The 17,995-nt window shown below is 39.3% G+C and overlaps 1 protein-coding gene and 1 long non-coding RNA gene across 4 annotated transcripts; one reads left to right on the top strand and one right to left on the bottom strand.

The window, feature by feature from the left end:
- Nucleotides 1–6,211: 6,211 nt before the first annotated feature.
- Nucleotides 6,212–9,106, bottom strand: LOC126626638 (uncharacterized). Of its 3 annotated transcripts, XR_007624753.1 has the most exons (4): nt 8,504–9,106; nt 8,190–8,327; nt 7,513–7,571; nt 6,212–6,632 (listed from the first exon to the last, which is right to left on the bottom strand). It is a non-coding gene; the product is annotated as an uncharacterized LOC126626638 (long non-coding RNA). The 3 variants fall into 3 exon arrangements; XR_007624752.1 differs by lacking the exon at nt 8,504–9,106 and having other exon boundaries at nt 7,513–7,604; nt 8,190–8,497; XR_007624751.1 differs by lacking the exon at nt 8,504–9,106 and having other exon boundaries at nt 8,190–8,497.
- Nucleotides 9,107–11,928: 2,822 nt separating this feature from the next.
- LOC126626634 (protein cornichon homolog 4-like) lies at nt 11,929–15,732 on the top strand. The gene is made up of 4 exons (XM_050296012.1): nt 11,929–12,244; nt 13,423–13,604; nt 15,044–15,166; nt 15,266–15,732. The coding sequence occupies exons 1-4, from the start codon at nt 12,173–12,175 to the stop codon at nt 15,297–15,299; spliced, it is 411 nt and encodes a 136-aa protein (XP_050151969.1). The 5' UTR covers nt 11,929–12,172; the 3' UTR covers nt 15,300–15,732.
- Nucleotides 15,733–17,995: the final 2,263 nt, after the last annotated feature.

The raw sequence follows: 17,995 nt of genomic DNA, 5'->3' as shown, positions 1-17,995 counted from the left end.
CCATGTAGCCATTATGGCTTTGTGACTTTTTTTACTGGACATTCTGTTGTTTGCACACTCAATAACGCAATATCTTATTTCACCACATTCGAAACATAGTCCGGTACACTTGAAGATGACTTGTACTGACACACCCCGTCCCGAAGGAGGGCGTGCTGGCCGTCACGTGAGAGTGACGTAACCATTTACATAGTTCAGAAGCTTTAAAAAAAAATTTCCAATTACTAAGATGACACACCCGAGGGTGAGTCCTACTTTTGTGAATTCTGTCAGAACACCGTTGGATTCCTCGTGGCCACCAAAGCTCTGCTAACTTGAACCTGGAGGGGCGCAAAACAAAATTGAGTGGGTCAGTAAAACAAAGTTTTTCGAAAACTTTTCATTTAAAATATTTCTAACCCCTCACCGTAAAACCTGTATACTTTCCCAGAAAATAGCATATATATAAACATATATATAAGCAAAAATCTCAAATCTCAAACCTTTAACACTTTTCAGAAAAATATATATATAACCATATGAAATCTCAAAACTTGAATCCCAAATCTTTAACATTTTTCAAGAAAAACATGCCATGCCATAAATCAAAATATAAATCAGGTGAAATAAGGAATCAATCGGAGACCCTGCAGTTGGTCCTATACGATCAATTCAACAGCTCAAAATCCCACTATGCCGGAGTCACCACCGTGACCTGTACGGCCCTACTCTGCACATCACTCGGAACTACGTAAGGTAGTCTATACGATGAAAGGTGTAAAAATACGCTCTAGTGCTTCTCTCATCAATCATCAGCGCGCATAACTAAGATCACCCACTAGTCGGAATCACGCCTAGTGATCTATACGACTAGCATGTCGGAACCCTCACATGGTCTGTACGACATCCACCTACTTGGATCCAAGGCGAGCGTGCGGTGTGGTGAATAAAATAAGCACTAACACCTAGGGTGCAGGTTATGAGCTTGAAACATCTTATCAACAATCAATTAAATGAATAATGAACTCACCTGACTTACCTGTGCCTCCACAGCACCATGCAACATGTATGCATCATATATCAATCATATAACTCATATGAAATTCACATTTTCCAAATAATTCTATGCATGGCATTTTCAAAACATAATTTCGTATAAATTCATCTTCTGGGAAAAATTTATAGTATAAAGGTAATACGAAAACAAAACTGCCCACTCACCTGGAGTTCGCTCAACAACTCCCTAGCACCACACATCAAGGCGTCATGAAGATTAGCGCCTAGAACAATAATCAAACCCAACCTCAGAAATCCTGCCGATAGAATACATAACTTATATAAGACACGTCACTACGTAGTTCGATCCGGATGATCTGCAATTCAGATTTCAAATCCGAAACTTCCAGAGGTCCACAATATACCTCTAGGACAACATCCTAAAATTTCGTTACCATCCAACGGTCGGATCTCCGTCAATTTCCAAAACTAAGTGACGGTTAACATTCTATTTTATGAACTTACAATTCCAATTCCGGAATATCCGTAAATCGGATTCCCAATCCGTAAGTTCCTATAATCCTCAAATATTACGTATTACAACGTATCAAAGTTTGATGACGATCCAACGGTCGGATCGTCAATTCACATTTTCACCTAACCCCGAATCGTAACCAACTTAGGTTCAATTATTCAATTTACGTCCATCAATTATCAAAACAGAACCTAGAACCTTAATCACAAGCTAATAATGACATTGGCGGCCATTGGCCACGCGCCGCCGCGCGGGCCGCCGCGGGTGGCGGTTGGCCGCCCCCGGCTCGCCGGAAAATTCAACTATTTCCAAAAATTACCAAAATTTGCAGATTTGAAGATCTCAATGAGTAGAACAACTTTCATACCTGAGACCAAGGCCAATTTGGCCTGGAAGTGCTTCAATTTCACCAAAACTGTGAAGAACCCTAGAATTTGGGTGTTTCCAATTCGACCTTCAAACTTGTTCCAACGCCTCAATTACCTCTTGGGCTTTGTTCTAGGTCCTAAAGGAATGCTAAAGGTGTTAGTAATTGAAAGAAAACATTTCAAAATTTGGAGAATTTAAACAAAAGGGTCGCGGCACCCGTAGGGGTGTTCTTCGCGAAATCACAACGAAATTCAATGATTCTTGGGGTGAAACGTAAAGAGGGAAGGCCTAGATGATGATTAGGAGTGGTACCTTGACTCAATTCGTCGGAAATTTGGACGGAAATGGCGAAAACCCACCGATTTGGAAGCTTGGGTCGCGCGGGTCAAGGGTGACCCATTCCTCCTGTTCCCCCGCGCACCACTCTCCCTCCTTTCCCTCCTTTCCCTCCCCTGATTGGTCAGCTTCTTCCTCTCCCTTCTTCTGGTTTGCTCTCACCTTCTTCTTCTCCGATTGGGCATTTCTGCCCAGTCTCTTCTTCTTTTCTGTTTTCTGTTTCTTCTTCTCATACACATACACACACCAAAAACCTTTCCCTCATCCCAGCCATCCATTTCATTCATCAATAAATCTGGGCCGTCCAATTTCATAAAAGAATTTCTATATTTTACTAAAATTATAATTCCTTAAAATTCCAAATTTCAAACGTTAATAACTTCTTCGATATAACTCCAAATCACGAACCGTCTGCGCCCACACGTCTGTAACGACGAGTACTACGAGGATATGTCAAGAAAACAAATCTTAGATGGCACGACACAACGATTAACCTCGAATGATGTGCGTGCCTCGAAGGGCATTTTTGTAAAATCCTTTATTAAAACTTTAAAAATTCTTAAAATTAGGGACGGGCTGTCACAATCTACCCACCTTACAGAAATTTCGTCCTCGAAATTTACACAATCTTTACAATCCATCAATATCCATGAAACAGCCCGAAACACATCTCTCTCATTCGATTCTTTGACTTTCAAGTAGTTTCTTCCACTGAAAGATTCCTCCATAAATTTTCACCAAACTCAGAGTCTTGAATATCATCCGTCCCCAATTCTAACAATTTCGAAACACAAGACATAGCTTTCCACGGCCTTATGGCGTTACTCTAGGGAACAAACTGAAGGAACCAACATACCCAAGAAGTTTAACAGATCCCAATCTCCTTTTTCCATAAAACAAATAAATGATTGTTGCGCTTATCTGGAAAGGTTGATGTTCTCATACTGAAGTAACATGCGCTGACGTCACAAGTCAATCAATTATTATTCAAACTCCAACCTAACTATTTGGTATACGAGGAAGCTTGTCCATGAAATCCATAGTAATATTCTCCCATTTCCGCCGTGGAATGGGAAATGACTACATTATTCCAAAAGACTTATTTCTTTCTGCTTTAACCTGATGACTGATGATACGCCTACTAACATACTTCGCCGTTCCTCTTTTCATACCCGTCAATAGTACATGAACGAATGGTATGATAAATCTTAGTACTTTTGGGATGCATTGTAGAAGTGGAATAATGTACATCGTCAAAATTGCTTTATTTAATTCCACACCATTAGGCATAAACACTTTGTTCCCTTGCATAAGCTTGCCATCTGATTCTCTAACTCTAAGGTCCTTCTTTATCCCGTTATTCCTTGCTTTAAATAAATTCTTGAATTTCTTCGTCAAACGCTTGAGTATCGAGTACGATCTACCAAATGGGTCCAACTTAGAAATTAGCAAGTAAGGCTTCTTCTCGATTTTTGATACTCAACTTTACTCCAGTAGATTTCAAATCCACAAGAAGATGAACATAGCAAGCATACCAAGCATTAATTCTCACTGGGGTCTTCCTACTAAATGCATCAGCCACAACATTAGCTTGACCACCCTCGTCACACAATCATAATCACTAAGCAACTCATTCCACCTTTGTTGCCTAAGATTAAGATACCTCTGAATAAACAGATATTGGGTACTCTTTTGATTTGTAACAATCATGCACTTTTCTTCCCATAAAGACAATGTCTCCAAATTCTCAAAGCAAAGATGATAGCTGCTAATTCCAAATTATAATTAGGGTAATTCATCTTATGAGATCCCAATGGCCATGAAGCATAGGCAATCATCCTACCATGTTGCATCAACGCGCATTCAAGAACATTCAAAGAAGTATTACTATAGACCACGTAATTACCACTATCGTTTGGGAGTGCGAAAACAGATGCATGAGTGAGGGAATACTTTACTTGCTGAAGCTCTACTCACAATGTTTCATCCCACTCAAACTTAACCTCTTTTCTCATCAATCTCGCCAAGGGCGAAGCAATAATTAAAATCTTGGACGAACTATCGACAATATCCTGCTAATCCGAGAAAACTCTGAACCTCAGTCACGGTTCGCAATTGTTCCAAATTCTCAATCGTTGCTACTCTTTTAAGAATCCACTTGAATACCTTAAGTAGATATAATTAATTTATCCAACATTAGCATTTGCTAAACTTAGCATACATCAACGTTCCTTCAATCTTTGCAACACCAACTTTAAATATCTAGCATGCACTGCTCTAATCTTATCAATCTCGTCAATGGCAACAACAACAAACCGATCTAGATATCACTGGAATACTTCCTTCAGTAAGCTCATAAAAGTAGCAGGTGCATTCGTCACTCCGTATGGCATCCCAACTTGAAATGACCATAACGAGTCCTGGATTCAGTCTTATGGACATCCCCACTGTTAATCTTCAACTAATATCATTCAGACCTCAAGTCAATCTCAGAAAGTACCCAGGCGCCTCAGAGCTGATCAAATAATCATTAATACACAACAATGGATAACAGCTCTCAATCGTTACCCGATTCAATTACCTAATATCAATGCCTAGCCTTAATGTCCACTTTCTTCCTCACAAATAAACCGGAGCTTTTCCAATGTGATATAACAAGTTGAATGGAACTTTTAACTCAACCTGAACCAATTTCTAACATAGGATTTGTACCTAAAAACAATTCAATAATGGAACCCACATCTCTGCCTGGCGGCAATCTAGGTAAGTCATCTGGGAATACACCAAGAAAATGTCTAACCATCTTTACATCTTCCATACTATTAGGATCAACATCATTTAGCACCATATGAACTCAATATCTTGGCAGCCTTTTGATAACAATCTTCTTTGCTCTCTCAACAGGAATAATGGCATAACTCACTCCACTTTACTTACCCCCAAAAGTAACCTCTGGTCATCCAGGTCAACAAAAATTAACTGATTCCCCATAGCAATCTAGCTTGACACAATTATACTGCACCCACTGGTGCCAAAAAAATCACCTCAAAATCCATAATATCCAACGGAATAAAATTCACTGACATGACATTTTTCACCATCACTGGACACCCTTAATAAACCAAATCAACATAAAGTGCCTTACTTGTTTACTTACTTAACGAATCCAACAAATAAGTTATAAATATTACGGTCTGCAGCCCGCAATACAAATAACTCACTGTTGTCTCGATAACTAAGTAACAATTCCTGAGGGGTGTAATATTATCATCTTGTTCTTCCTTAGAAATACATAAATACGCCTCGATCGTGCTCCAACATTACTTTCTTTGGCAACATCGACCATAATAAGAAATATATCAGCCGGAGTCAGCTAGAATGACCTGTACGACTGAGTCTACAACTCGACCATCCATGCTAGCACATAAGTCGGAGTCACATATAGTGACCTGTACGACTTACTCGTCAATATTTCCAAGTGATATGTTAAGGAAGACTATTGGGTAACAACTGATTCCAGGGACAATTCATACCTCTATGTCCCATCCGTCCACATGAACACATTCACTGATTCCCACACTCTCCAAAGTGTCTAATATTATACCTATGGCACAAAGGTACATTTCCCTTACTCGAGTCACCTTGTCTTTAAGATCTGGGATCACCCGTAAATCTATCACTTCGCCTCGGACCAGTGGCACTAAAACCTCAGTTGGAAGAATTAGTTCTAACTTCACTTCTTTTGAAGCTCTGAGTCTTTCGACGTCCTTGATATGACGGATCTTTAACTTTCTCACCTTTCCTCTAATTACCATTCTTTTCTTATTCTTCTTTACTCTCGCTGATCATATTCTCAAAGTCCTCAAAGCCCAACAACATCTCGTAAACTCCTGGTAAAAAGTACAATGGATTGTGGTCGCCAAAGAACGTCACTTCTTCTTATTATCCCGCCAAAAACGACATAACACCTCGACCGGATTAGTAACAACATCCGAATGGAAACAAGGCAAGTCTGTATTCAAATTTAACTTATAATCAGTCTCAAAGGTTCCTTTAGATAATAGACTGAATCATAGTGACAATAATTTCCCCCCAAACTACTATATCAGGGAATTTAGGCTCATCCGAACTACGTGGCTCGCTATGAGGCGGTATAGTTCTGACAGAAGACACTAGGAAATTCTCAAGATGTCCAGAATTGCAACCTAGGCTCTGATACCAACTGACACACCCCGTCCCGAAGGAGGGCGTGCTGGCCGTCACGTGAGAGTGACGTAACCATTTACATAGTTCAGAAGCTTTAAAAAAAAATTTCCAATTACTAAGATGACACACCCGAGGGTGAGTCCTACTTTTGTGAATTCTGTCAGAACACCGTTGGATTCCTCGTGGCCACCAAAGCTCTGCTAACTTGAACCTGGAGGGGCGCAAAACAAAATTGAGTGGGTCAGTAAAACAAAGTTTTTCGAAAACTTTTCATTTAAAATATTTCTAACCCCTCACCGTAAAACCTGTATACTTTCCCAGAAAATAGCATATATATAAACATATATATAAGCAAAAATCTCAAATCTCAAACCTTTAACACTTTTCAGAAAAATATATATATAACCATATGAAATCTCAAAACTTGAATCCCAAATCTTTAACATTTTTCAAGAAAAACATGCCATGCCATAAATCAAAATATAAATCAGGTGAAATAAGGAATCAATCGGAGACCCTGCAGTTGGTCCTATACGATCAATTCAACAGCTCAAAATCCCACTATGCCGGAGTCACCACCGTGACCTGTACGGCCCTACTCTGCACATCACTCGGAACTACGTAAGGTAGTCTATACGATGAAAGGTGTAAAAATACGCTCTAGTGCTTCTCTCATCAATCATCAGCGCGCATAACTAAGATCACCCACTAGTCGGAATCACGCCTAGTGATCTATACGACTAGCATGTCGGAACCCTCACATGGTCTGTACGACATCCACCTACTTGGATCCAAGGCGAGCGTGCGGTGTGGTGAATAAAATAAGCACTAACACCTAGGGTGCAGGTTATGAGCTTGAAACATCTTATCAACAATCAATTAAATGAATAATGAACTCACCTGACTTACCTGTGCCTCCACAGCACCATGCAACATGTATGCATCATATATCAATCATATAACTCATATGAAATTCACATTTTCCAAATAATTCTATGCATGGCATTTTCAAAACATAATTTCGTATAAATTCATCTTCTGGGAAAAATTTATAGTATAAAGGTAATACGAAAACAAAACTGCCCACTCACCTGGAGTTCGCTCAACAACTCCCTAGCACCACACATCAAGGCGTCATGAAGATTAGCGCCTAGAACAATAATCAAACCCAACCTCAGAAATCCTGCCGATAGAATACATAACTTATATAAGACACGTCACTACGTAGTTCGATCCGGATGATCTGCAATTCAGATTTCAAATCCGAAACTTCCAGAGGTCCACAATATACCTCTAGGACAACATCCTAAAATTTCGTTACCATCCAACGGTCGGATCTCCGTCAATTTCCAAAACTAAGTGACGGTTAACATTCTATTTTATGAACTTACAATTCCAATTCCGGAATATCCGTAAATCGGATTCCCAATCCGTAAGTTCCTATAATCCTCAAATATTACGTATTACAACGTATCAAAGTTTGATGACGATCCAACGGTCGGATCGTCAATTCACATTTTCACCTAACCCCGAATCGTAACCAACTTAGGTTCAATTATTCAATTTACGTCCATCAATTATCAAAACAGAACCTAGAACCTTAATCACAAGCTAATAATGACATTGGCGGCCATTGGCCACGCGCCGCCGCGCGGGCCGCCGCGGGTGGCGGTTGGCCGCCCCCGGCTCGCCGGAAAATTCAACTATTTCCAAAAATTACCAAAATTTGCAGATTTGAAGATCTCAATGAGTAGAACAACTTTCATACCTGAGACCAAGGCCAATTTGGCCTGGAAGTGCTTCAATTTCACCAAAACTGTGAAGAACCCTAGAATTTGGGTGTTTCCAATTCGACCTTCAAACTTGTTCCAACGCCTCAATTACCTCTTGGGCTTTGTTCTAGGTCCTAAAGGAATGCTAAAGGTGTTAGTAATTGAAAGAAAACATTTCAAAATTTGGAGAATTTAAACAAAAGGGTCGCGGCACCCGTAGGGGTGTTCTTCGCGAAATCACAACGAAATTCAATGATTCTTGGGGTGAAACGTAAAGAGGGAAGGCCTAGATGATGATTAGGAGTGGTACCTTGACTCAATTCGTCGGAAATTTGGACGGAAATGGCGAAAACCCACCGATTTGGAAGCTTGGGTCGCGCGGGTCAAGGGTGACCCATTCCTCCTGTTCCCCCGCGCACCACTCTCCCTCCTTTCCCTCCTTTCCCTCCCCTGATTGGTCAGCTTCTTCCTCTCCCTTCTTCTGGTTTGCTCTCACCTTCTTCTTCTCCGATTGGGCATTTCTGCCCAGTCTCTTCTTCTTTTCTGTTTTCTGTTTCTTCTTCTCATACACATACACACACCAAAAACCTTTCCCTCATCCCAGCCATCCATTTCATTCATCAATAAATCTGGGCCGTCCAATTTCATAAAAGAATTTCTATATTTTACTAAAATTATAATTCCTTAAAATTCCAAATTTCAAACGTTAATAACTTCTTCGATATAACTCCAAATCACGAACCGTCTGCGCCCACACGTCCGTAACGACGAGTACTACGAGGATATGTCAAGAAAACAAATCTTAGATGGCACGACACAACGATTAACCTCGAATGATGTGCGTGCCTCGAAGGGCATTTTTGTAAAATCCTTTATTAAAACTTTAAAAATTCTTAAAATTAGGGACGGGCTGTCACATGTACTTATACTAACAAACCTTCCTAATTTCTATCTAAAAGTGAACTTTTCATGATCTTGACCCAAGTGATTATTTCATGACTACCCAAACTTTTTAACTTCTTTTCCTTTGTTCTTGAAAATCCTTCAAAATTGTTTAACAAATAAGGCAAGATCATCAGCAGGAGATTGATCACATGATTTATTTACAGCTTGAGATTTGTCAAGACTTTGAAGAGCAACCTTTTTTCTCTTATTGGAATCACCTTCATCCATGTCTAGCTTGATCTCATAGTTGATGAGTTTGCCAACCAATTTTCCAAGTTTAATCTCATTCAGGTCTTGAAATTCTTGTATAGCAGCCTTCTTTGCTTGAAATATCTTAAGTAAGGTCCTTAAGATCTTTTGGACAATTGTCTCATCAATAGGTTTTCCCAACCCCAATGCCTCATTAGTCAACATTTCAACTTTCTCATACAAGACCGAGAAGGTCTAAGAGTCCAACATTCTTAAATCTTCAAACTTTGAAAAAATCATTTGGAGTTTAAGATCCCTCACTTGTTTGTCACCTTCATGTAGAATTCTGAGTTTGTCCCATACTTTTTTTGAGGTGGTGCAATAACAAATATGTGCAAATTGAGTTGGCGAGATAGCAGAGACAATGGCATTCCATGCTTTTCTGTTAGCCATAACTAAAGTAATTTCCCCTTAAGTCCACTCACATTTGGCCTCTACCACGAATTCTCCATCGACAGTCCTTAAGCGAGCCTTCCATTCAAATGTAAGATAATCTACAACAATTAAATAATGTGCTTCCAGAAAGATATGAAACTTCTCGCTCCATGCAACATAGTTTGTTCCATCAAAGAACGGAGGAGAGTTTCAAGATCCAACTACACTATGACATTCTAGCCAAAACCAGTAGCTCCCAAAGATCACTATGCGTATATCTAGAGCAAGGCTCTGATACCAATTGAAATTGGTACGCAGAATATCCTACAATTAAAAATCTATATATGTGTTTGTTTGACTAGTCATCAACACCAGTCAACTAAGATCAGATATGTTAGTTTACCAACAACAAAGTAGTCAATTTAAAACCTGGTTTACTGAAGTGTTCCTAGCTAACTAAGATCCAGTTCAATGCACATTTTAACTCTGACAAGCTTATTTGCAAATAAGGATGAACATATATCACAAGCAAAGAGTAAGATAAGTAAACTAGAATAGCAATAAATTGCACTGGAAATATTTGGCCAGAAAACCCACCTTTGGGTTAAAAAATTGGAGACTCTCCATTGAGTCCAATCCACTAGTGTAAACAAGATTCTTACAAAGTACCATGCAAAGCTTAATTTCTAGACTCGTGATGCGTTGAAGTTTGCAAAAGTCAAGGATTTTCAAGATGTCTATGTTTAAGGTAACTCCAAGCTCATTATTGACTCCATTTTGACCAAGTGCAAAACATCTTGGCGATTGAAGACTATTATTGAGGACATCAGATTATTGGCACGATACCTTCTTTTCTACCTTGGGCTCATGTCTTTCGCGAGCTGAATTTTCTAATTGATGTCAATACTAGCATTGGACACTCCATTCAAGATACTTATATATGGGATAGGTCCTTACCCACTATTGCTAGAAATGCTTTTCTTTTTTATTGTAGCGGAAATGGTTGTACTCGAGGTTTATCTTTGAATAAATTTTCTTTCTATTAAAAGCAAATGTGTTATTAATATTTGTATTAAAAAGTGAGTAAATAAATAGGGCAATGGGTTGGGTTTAGCAGCTCTCTTTGTTTAAATTGTTTTGTTACGGGTTAGTGGTGTACCTCTTCACTTGTAAGTGAGAAGTCTTAGATTCGATTCTCGCCAAAGGTGAATTTTAACCATATTATTGATAGCTCATTGTGAAGCAACTTAATACTACAGTTTAGTGGTATTCATCTTCACTTGTAAGTGAGGTCTTAGTTCGAATCTCGTAAATAGTGAATTCAATATCAAATTAGGTTGTCAATTATGTGACTTAACCGAAATTCTTTTTTTCTAGTGTAAAATATATGATTGTACTGAAAATACACCTGGGATAAATGGGTATTATCGGTGTTTGATTATGAAAAAAATAATAAGTCCACCGCGTTAGCTTTAGAGCAACACCAGCGTTGCTGGTTGCTCGGGCGACAGGGGAGGAGAAAGGGCCTGAGGGCCGGTGGGAGTAGCTCCAGCGGGGAAGGGCCCGAGTGAGGGTGGGAGCCCCAGTGGGAGGCCCGTGGAAAATTGACAGGCCTGGCCCCCGAGCCTTGTGACGTCAGGCTGACGTAAGGGCTGGGTCCGGCCTTTTTTTTTAATTTTTTTTGTGTCAGGCGCGTGCCCCTCACTCGCGAGTGGGGGCGCGTCGCCCGACAGGATTTCAGGGGGATGGCCCGCGCGCCAGTTACCGTTGGGAAGCCACGTGGCTTCCCACGGTCCGTTAGATCCCAACGGTTCTTTAATAAGAACTGTCCAATTTACAACGGTAAAAAAAAAAAAAAAGCTGATTTTATATCAACCGTTCGATCTGAGATCAACGGTTGATATTAATCTGCTTTATAAATTTAAAAAAAAAAGAAAAAATAGTTTTAAAATTAAGAAAAGTTACCGTTGTGACACGTGGCACAATCTGGAGTGTTGGAATTCAAAATTTTTAAATCAACGGCAGAGATTAATTATTTGAATAAAAATTTAAAAAAAATTATAAAAAATCCGAAAAAATTGTAAAAAATCTGAAAAAAAATTGTAAAAATTTGTTTTTACTTTTCTATAAATACCACTTCTTCTCCATCTACCTTTCATCACAATTTTATATTTTCTCAACTACTTTCAATCAAATTCCTCAGTCTCCTCTTCCGACCGTCCGAAAACACAAAAAGGTTCCGCTCCGATCCTTTCCGTGTACGCACATCAAAAGCCACAGACCCAACCAGCCGCGCGAACTGCGCACCATGCGCCTCTGTTAGCACATCTCAGACTGTGGGGCTGCTATCGTGCGCACATAGAATCGAAGTTAGAAGTCAGGACTAAGAGAGGAAGAGAAGGCAGTGAGCATGGGAGATCTCTACGTTTGGCTCATCTCCTTCTTCTTCCTCATTGCCCTGCTCGCCCTTGTTGTTTTCCAGGTCAAATCCTCCCTAGAAAACTCCCTTTCAATATCAATCGATTTATCTATTTAATTTCGATTTTTTCACACTTTTATGAGCTCATTCTTTTAATTCAATTTTATAATTTAAATTTACTCCTGAAAAAAAGAAATTTTATACCTTGATCATCAAAATGTTACTTTTAGTTTAAAGGGTCTCTGTATTTATATTAAAATGTGTGCTTTTGGCAGTCTCTTTATATTTTGGCTATAAAAGAATGAAGAAATTAGGTGTTTATGCTGGATGTGATTGAAATACATTTTCCCTTTTCGGTAAATTGTGTGTGTCGCGTCGCACGTTGGTTTCTCTGCTTATTTCGAGCTTAATCGTTCATTGCAATGGCTTATTTCGAGCTTAATCGTGCATTGCTATGGCTTACTTCGAGTTTAATCGTGCATTGCCATGGCTTATTTCGTAGCATTCTTCACTAGTCAACAGTCAAATGCTTTTTCTTTCCTTAGGTAGGATGCTTAGAGTGCCTTTTCATTTTAGTTTGTTTACGTTTTCATTCTTTCATGATGGTGTTCAGTTGCCTGCCCCTTAGTTTCGTTTTGTTTCTTATGGTGTTGGGATGTTGTTTTCCCAGATTCATGGGACCAGAGATTGGAATTGTTTAACCAAAAAGTACAAACAACAGAAACATTTATCGAACTGAAACTGTCACCAAAGTTTTTTCTTTTGGAAAAGGAAAAAAATTGACATCTTTGGTTGAATTCCATATTCATTATGGAAGACATCGAACCAAAAGTTTGTGGTTTTTACCCTTTAACCGTGGTAGTTACTAGTTAAGGTTTTCTTGTGCTGCCTGTTTTTGTCCTTCCATTTTACAGTTTTGCTGGACTTGGTTTGGTAACCCCATTGTGTGAACTTTAAAGTAGCTTGTTGTGGTACTTAATCGCTAATTAATCTTGGATTGGTGATGGTAATGCTATGGCTCCGAGATCAACTGTTTTGAAATTGAATTGGCTGGTGTTAAGATTATTCTGGGACAAAGATGTAACTACATTTTTTGTGGTTGGAAGTGTGTTGGAAAGTATACTTAATATATGGTTGGTTTTTATATATGCTATAGCATCCTTGTAGCATAATACTTTTGCTACTCTTGTATTGTTTAGCGATATAAAACATGAAATTTAACACTTACAAAATTGTTGCAGCTGATGTGCCTGGCGGATCTTGAGTTCGATTATATCAACCCTTATGACTCTTCAAATCGGATAAACAGAGTGATTTTGCCAGAGTATATTACAGGAGGAGTTTTGTGCGCTTTCTTTCTTATAACAGGGCATTGGTGCATGTCACTGTTTTGTGGTCCATACCTCTATTATAATGTGAAACTGTAAGTTCTCTTGCATTCCATATATTCTAATGCTATGCATTGTGTGGAAGCTAGGATTACCAAAATCAAGAAATATGCAAAAGTAATAGTCGACAGAAAATCAAACAAAAAGGGAAATAATCCTTGAGATGAACAACAAGATAAACACTCAGAAGCTAGAGTTGACTCGCCCCGCGGGGGCGGGGGTTGAGGGGAGGGCTGGGGAGGCAGCTATATCATAAGTTTTTTGGCTAGATAGTTAAAGTCATGTACTTTTGTTCTAAAATTGTAGACATATAAGCACGCCCTTTTTATATAAATATGTGACAGTGGGGTGGGGATGGAAAATTTGTACAAATGATGCATTATATTCTATTAAGATAAATATTAGAATGCTTCTCCAAGGCTTCAAACTCTATTGTTGATATTTGGATGTACATGGAGGGGAGTGCTAGAACCTTTGCACTAACTTTTGCATTTGACCTTTTCACTTCTTCAAACATTGAGACATGTCATCTTTTTACACACAAAAATACAACCTTTAATGCTTTTGACTAGGAATTAATGATGAAAAATATAAAATACAACTTCAAAGGCATTAAAAGTCTTGTAAAAAAAATGGCACATGTTATGTGAAGAAGTGAAAAGTGTTAGCTATCCCACATCGGTGGCGGAAGTCAAATATAATGATTTTAGATAGGATTACCCCACTCTAACTAATACCAAGGCCTTTTGTGATAAAATCTCACACCTGACGGATTCGGTAGGTGGTAACTACTAAGTTGAGGAGTATCGGTGTAGTTAGAGTAGGGCACCCCGGGCCCGTCAATCGAAAATTTGAACATGGTATCAGAGGGCCCTGATTACGGGCCTGTGCAAGCCAAAGTGCTTGTCATCGAGAAGTGTGGGCTTGGAAACAAGCCTGGACTCTTAACATAGCCGGCATCCTCCTGGAAGGATTGAAAATAAGTCTAGACTCCATTGAAGCCAACCTGAGTTACAATTGCCGATGTGTGGATCTCCACATGTGAACCACTAAATGGAGTCCCGCGTGAAGGGGCGTGATAGCTATCCCACATCAGTGGGGGAAGTCAAATATAATGACTTTAAATAGCATTACCCTACTCTAACTAATGCCGAGGTTTTTGTGATAAAACCTCACACCTGACGGATGGGGCAGGTGGTAATTATCAAGTTGAGGACAATATCGTTGTCGTTAGAGTGGGGACCCCGGGTCCGTCGATCCAAAATTCCAACAAAAAGGTCCAAATGCAAAGGTTGCTAGTATTTATCGTAGATGGAAATGGTATGTTGCTCGTTGATGAGACTTAAACCGTATTTCCATGGACCATATGATGTAGCCATGATTTATGGACCAAATTTTCTTTTATTACAGTGATCGTGTATTGGTGTTGTTAGCTGTTTTGTTTTCTGACTAAACATCCTGCTGTTTTGATTAGGTATATGAGAAAAAATCACCTGGTAGATGTTACTGAGATATTCAATATGCTCCACAAAGAAAAGAAGATCCGGCTTTTCAAACTCTTTTATTTTGTCTTCCTCCTGTTTCTCTCGATATTCTGGTACGGTTTCTCAGACATTTGCACTTATTCTTTGAATTGTTCTTTTTATTTCTGTTAATTACCACTTTGTTACATCTCTTGATTGTACATTTGTTGTAGGATGATTCTAACTGCATTGGAAGACCGTGAATAATTGGGGGACAATGGCTGCCTCAGCGGAAATATTCAAATTCGGAAACAATTGCCCTGTCTGCACGGTTGCTACTAATCGCTGCTCCTTTTCATGATTTATTGCCACTAAATTACAAATGATGTAATTTGTGGGAGATTGGATCGTAAATTAATTTGGTACAGTACTCTGACATTTTCTTATAACACTTCTGTAAGTTTGAGGGATTTAGGGTTGTGTTTTATAGATTTGCAGGTTCAAGCAATCTAAAACTCTTAGGGTAGTATTTTGATGTTTGCGAAGAAGAGGTCGTGTATGTACGGTGATGAACAACCCGTACTCCCACGCATTGCAAGGTGACGCATCGATACATTTCAGTCCAATTTAGCTTCTATTTACTTGTATTTCATCCATGATATCAATTTTCCAAGTTTACATCAAGCCATAAGTAGTGTTATTTGGTGTTTGCATTGCTTTTATGTTTTAGGCCGTGTGGTTCAGGATTCATAAGAGTATAGTTGAATTCTGTGTTCCCCATAGTCCTTCTCTGTCACTACTGTAAAGTTTTTTCCTATCCTTTCGACGAAATTGAGTGTTTGACGTTCGGTTTGTTGTGTATCTTTACGAGTTAATGTTGATTAGTGTCTTCGGCCTCCATAATATCATTTGTTCAAAAGAAAAAACAAACAAACAAACAAAATTGATGACCTAGGCAACATTCACTTCTTTCCTTCAATTACAAAGTTTGATTTGTTGTGTATGCGACCGATTAATGTTGATTAGGGTGTATTTCATTGATCAAAAAGGTTTGATTCGCGTTCTAATTCAACTGATGACAGCTCCTATTAATTAGGGGTGGGCATCAAACCGACTCAATTGACCAAACTAGTCTATCCGAACTATTTTGGTTGGTTCGGTTCGATTTTCAGCAAGAAAAAAAGTTAGATAATTTAGAAGTTGAACCAAACTGATTTATTTTGGTTTGGTTACTTTTGAAACCAATCAAAATTAAATCAAACCGACTATAGATTTTTTTATTAATAATTATATTGTTGCAGTCATATTGGGAAACGGTGACACCATGTCGGACCACCACGCTAGCCTGAAGCCTAGCCGAATGGGGAAACGGTGTCATATTGACACTTGGACAAGGCACATAGCCATTTGGGCTCGCTGCCTTATTGGATTGGAAACCAACCAGGCTTTGGCCTGGGTTGCATAACATACGGGCCTAAAGCCCCCGTCTAACCTGAGTCCATAACCCATAAGCCTTTGGCTTGTTGGGCGTGCTATCGCCTCGACCCCCATGTACCACAGCCAGCCCTGTAGGCTGGGCTTGTCCCACGGTCCAAAGACCTGGCCCCAGCTTCAGTTGGGCCTTGCATGTGCTGACCCACATGCCAGCTTCAGCTGGGCTTGTTCCCGTGCACCCTTTAGCCCAAAAACGCCAACAGCTTGCTACTGGGCTACCCAGTCCCTCGGCCGGTGGCCTGTAGCCACATGTGGGTTGTTTAACAGGTAAACATGAGGCTCAAAAGCCTCTAGGGCTTTTCTCTACTCACGGTACCCAAGCCCAAATGCTATTAGGCTATGATTTTTCGAATCCAATGCTAATTTTTGGCATTTTAAATAATTTTAACCTGAATGTTATTATTATTTTTGCTTCCACGATCGACCCCGTTTGGTCCCATTCTATTGAATTAATTAAAGATGACATGCAGTCTATTAATCTAATAATTAATCCAAAATTATTGACTTGAAGATCACTTTTGGACATTATCGAATCAATAATTTATTTGTATACTTTGAATCGTTGACATCTTTTCGTAGTCCCAAAGCTTTCACCCTTGAGTTCCCGAAGAAACTCAAGTCCACTACACTTCAATCAGCATATTGCATTCTGTGTTTCTTGCAAGAACCTTTCCTTTATGAACTAATCGTTCATAAAACTAAATTGAACCTGTAGTTTCATATTTAGTGCCTTTGAAACCTGAAGTTTTCATTCAAAACTTACCATATGAAACCTGTAGCTTTCATGCATAAATTAAACTAATACAGGTCTATAGAACCCGAATGTTCTACAACGTATGTCTATGGATTGCTATATGACTAACCACGTTTTGTTGTACCCTCTGTTTTAGGGATATATCGAACTTGAACAAGCTCGAATTCACCGTTCTGGAAGTATCTAGAAGAAATTACTTGAAGTAGGTTCAAGACGTGAAGCTCCATCTTATTGCAAAGGGTATTAGAGCTGCCATGATGCTCTGCAGACCAAGTGCCTCGCTGAGGAGGACCCACGCACCCTCTAGCTTACCCTGGCTGACCATTAAGATCACCAGAAAGACATCTGCTTGCTTGAAGCAAGACACGACTGGCAGTATCTTCGCTTCCAAGACTTTAAGTCTGTGAATGAATACAACTCTGAAGTTTGTAGAATCTAATCACTATTGAAGTTCTGTAAAGTGGAACTAACCGAATCAAATCTTGTAGAGAATACCTATTCGACCTTCCATGCTACCAATATTGTCCTGCAGTAACAATATAGGAAACAGAAGTTCACCAAATTTTCGGATTTGATCTCTATTTTACTTCTTGCTGAAAAGTAGAACTAGCTTTTGATGAAGAATCATCAAGCTCGACCCACTAGTTCGAACGCCGCGTCTGAAGTGCGTGCAACCAATTCCAGCAACCACAAACGACGCAAGAACCGTCATGGC

Source organism: Malus sylvestris, chromosome 6 (assembly GCF_916048215.2).
Source record: "Malus sylvestris chromosome 6, drMalSylv7.2, whole genome shotgun sequence".
Lineage (NCBI taxonomy): Eukaryota > Viridiplantae > Streptophyta > Magnoliopsida > Rosales > Rosaceae > Malus > Malus sylvestris.
Note: the sequence above shows the minus strand (reverse complement) of the source record. Positions and strands in the feature narration are given on the sequence as shown.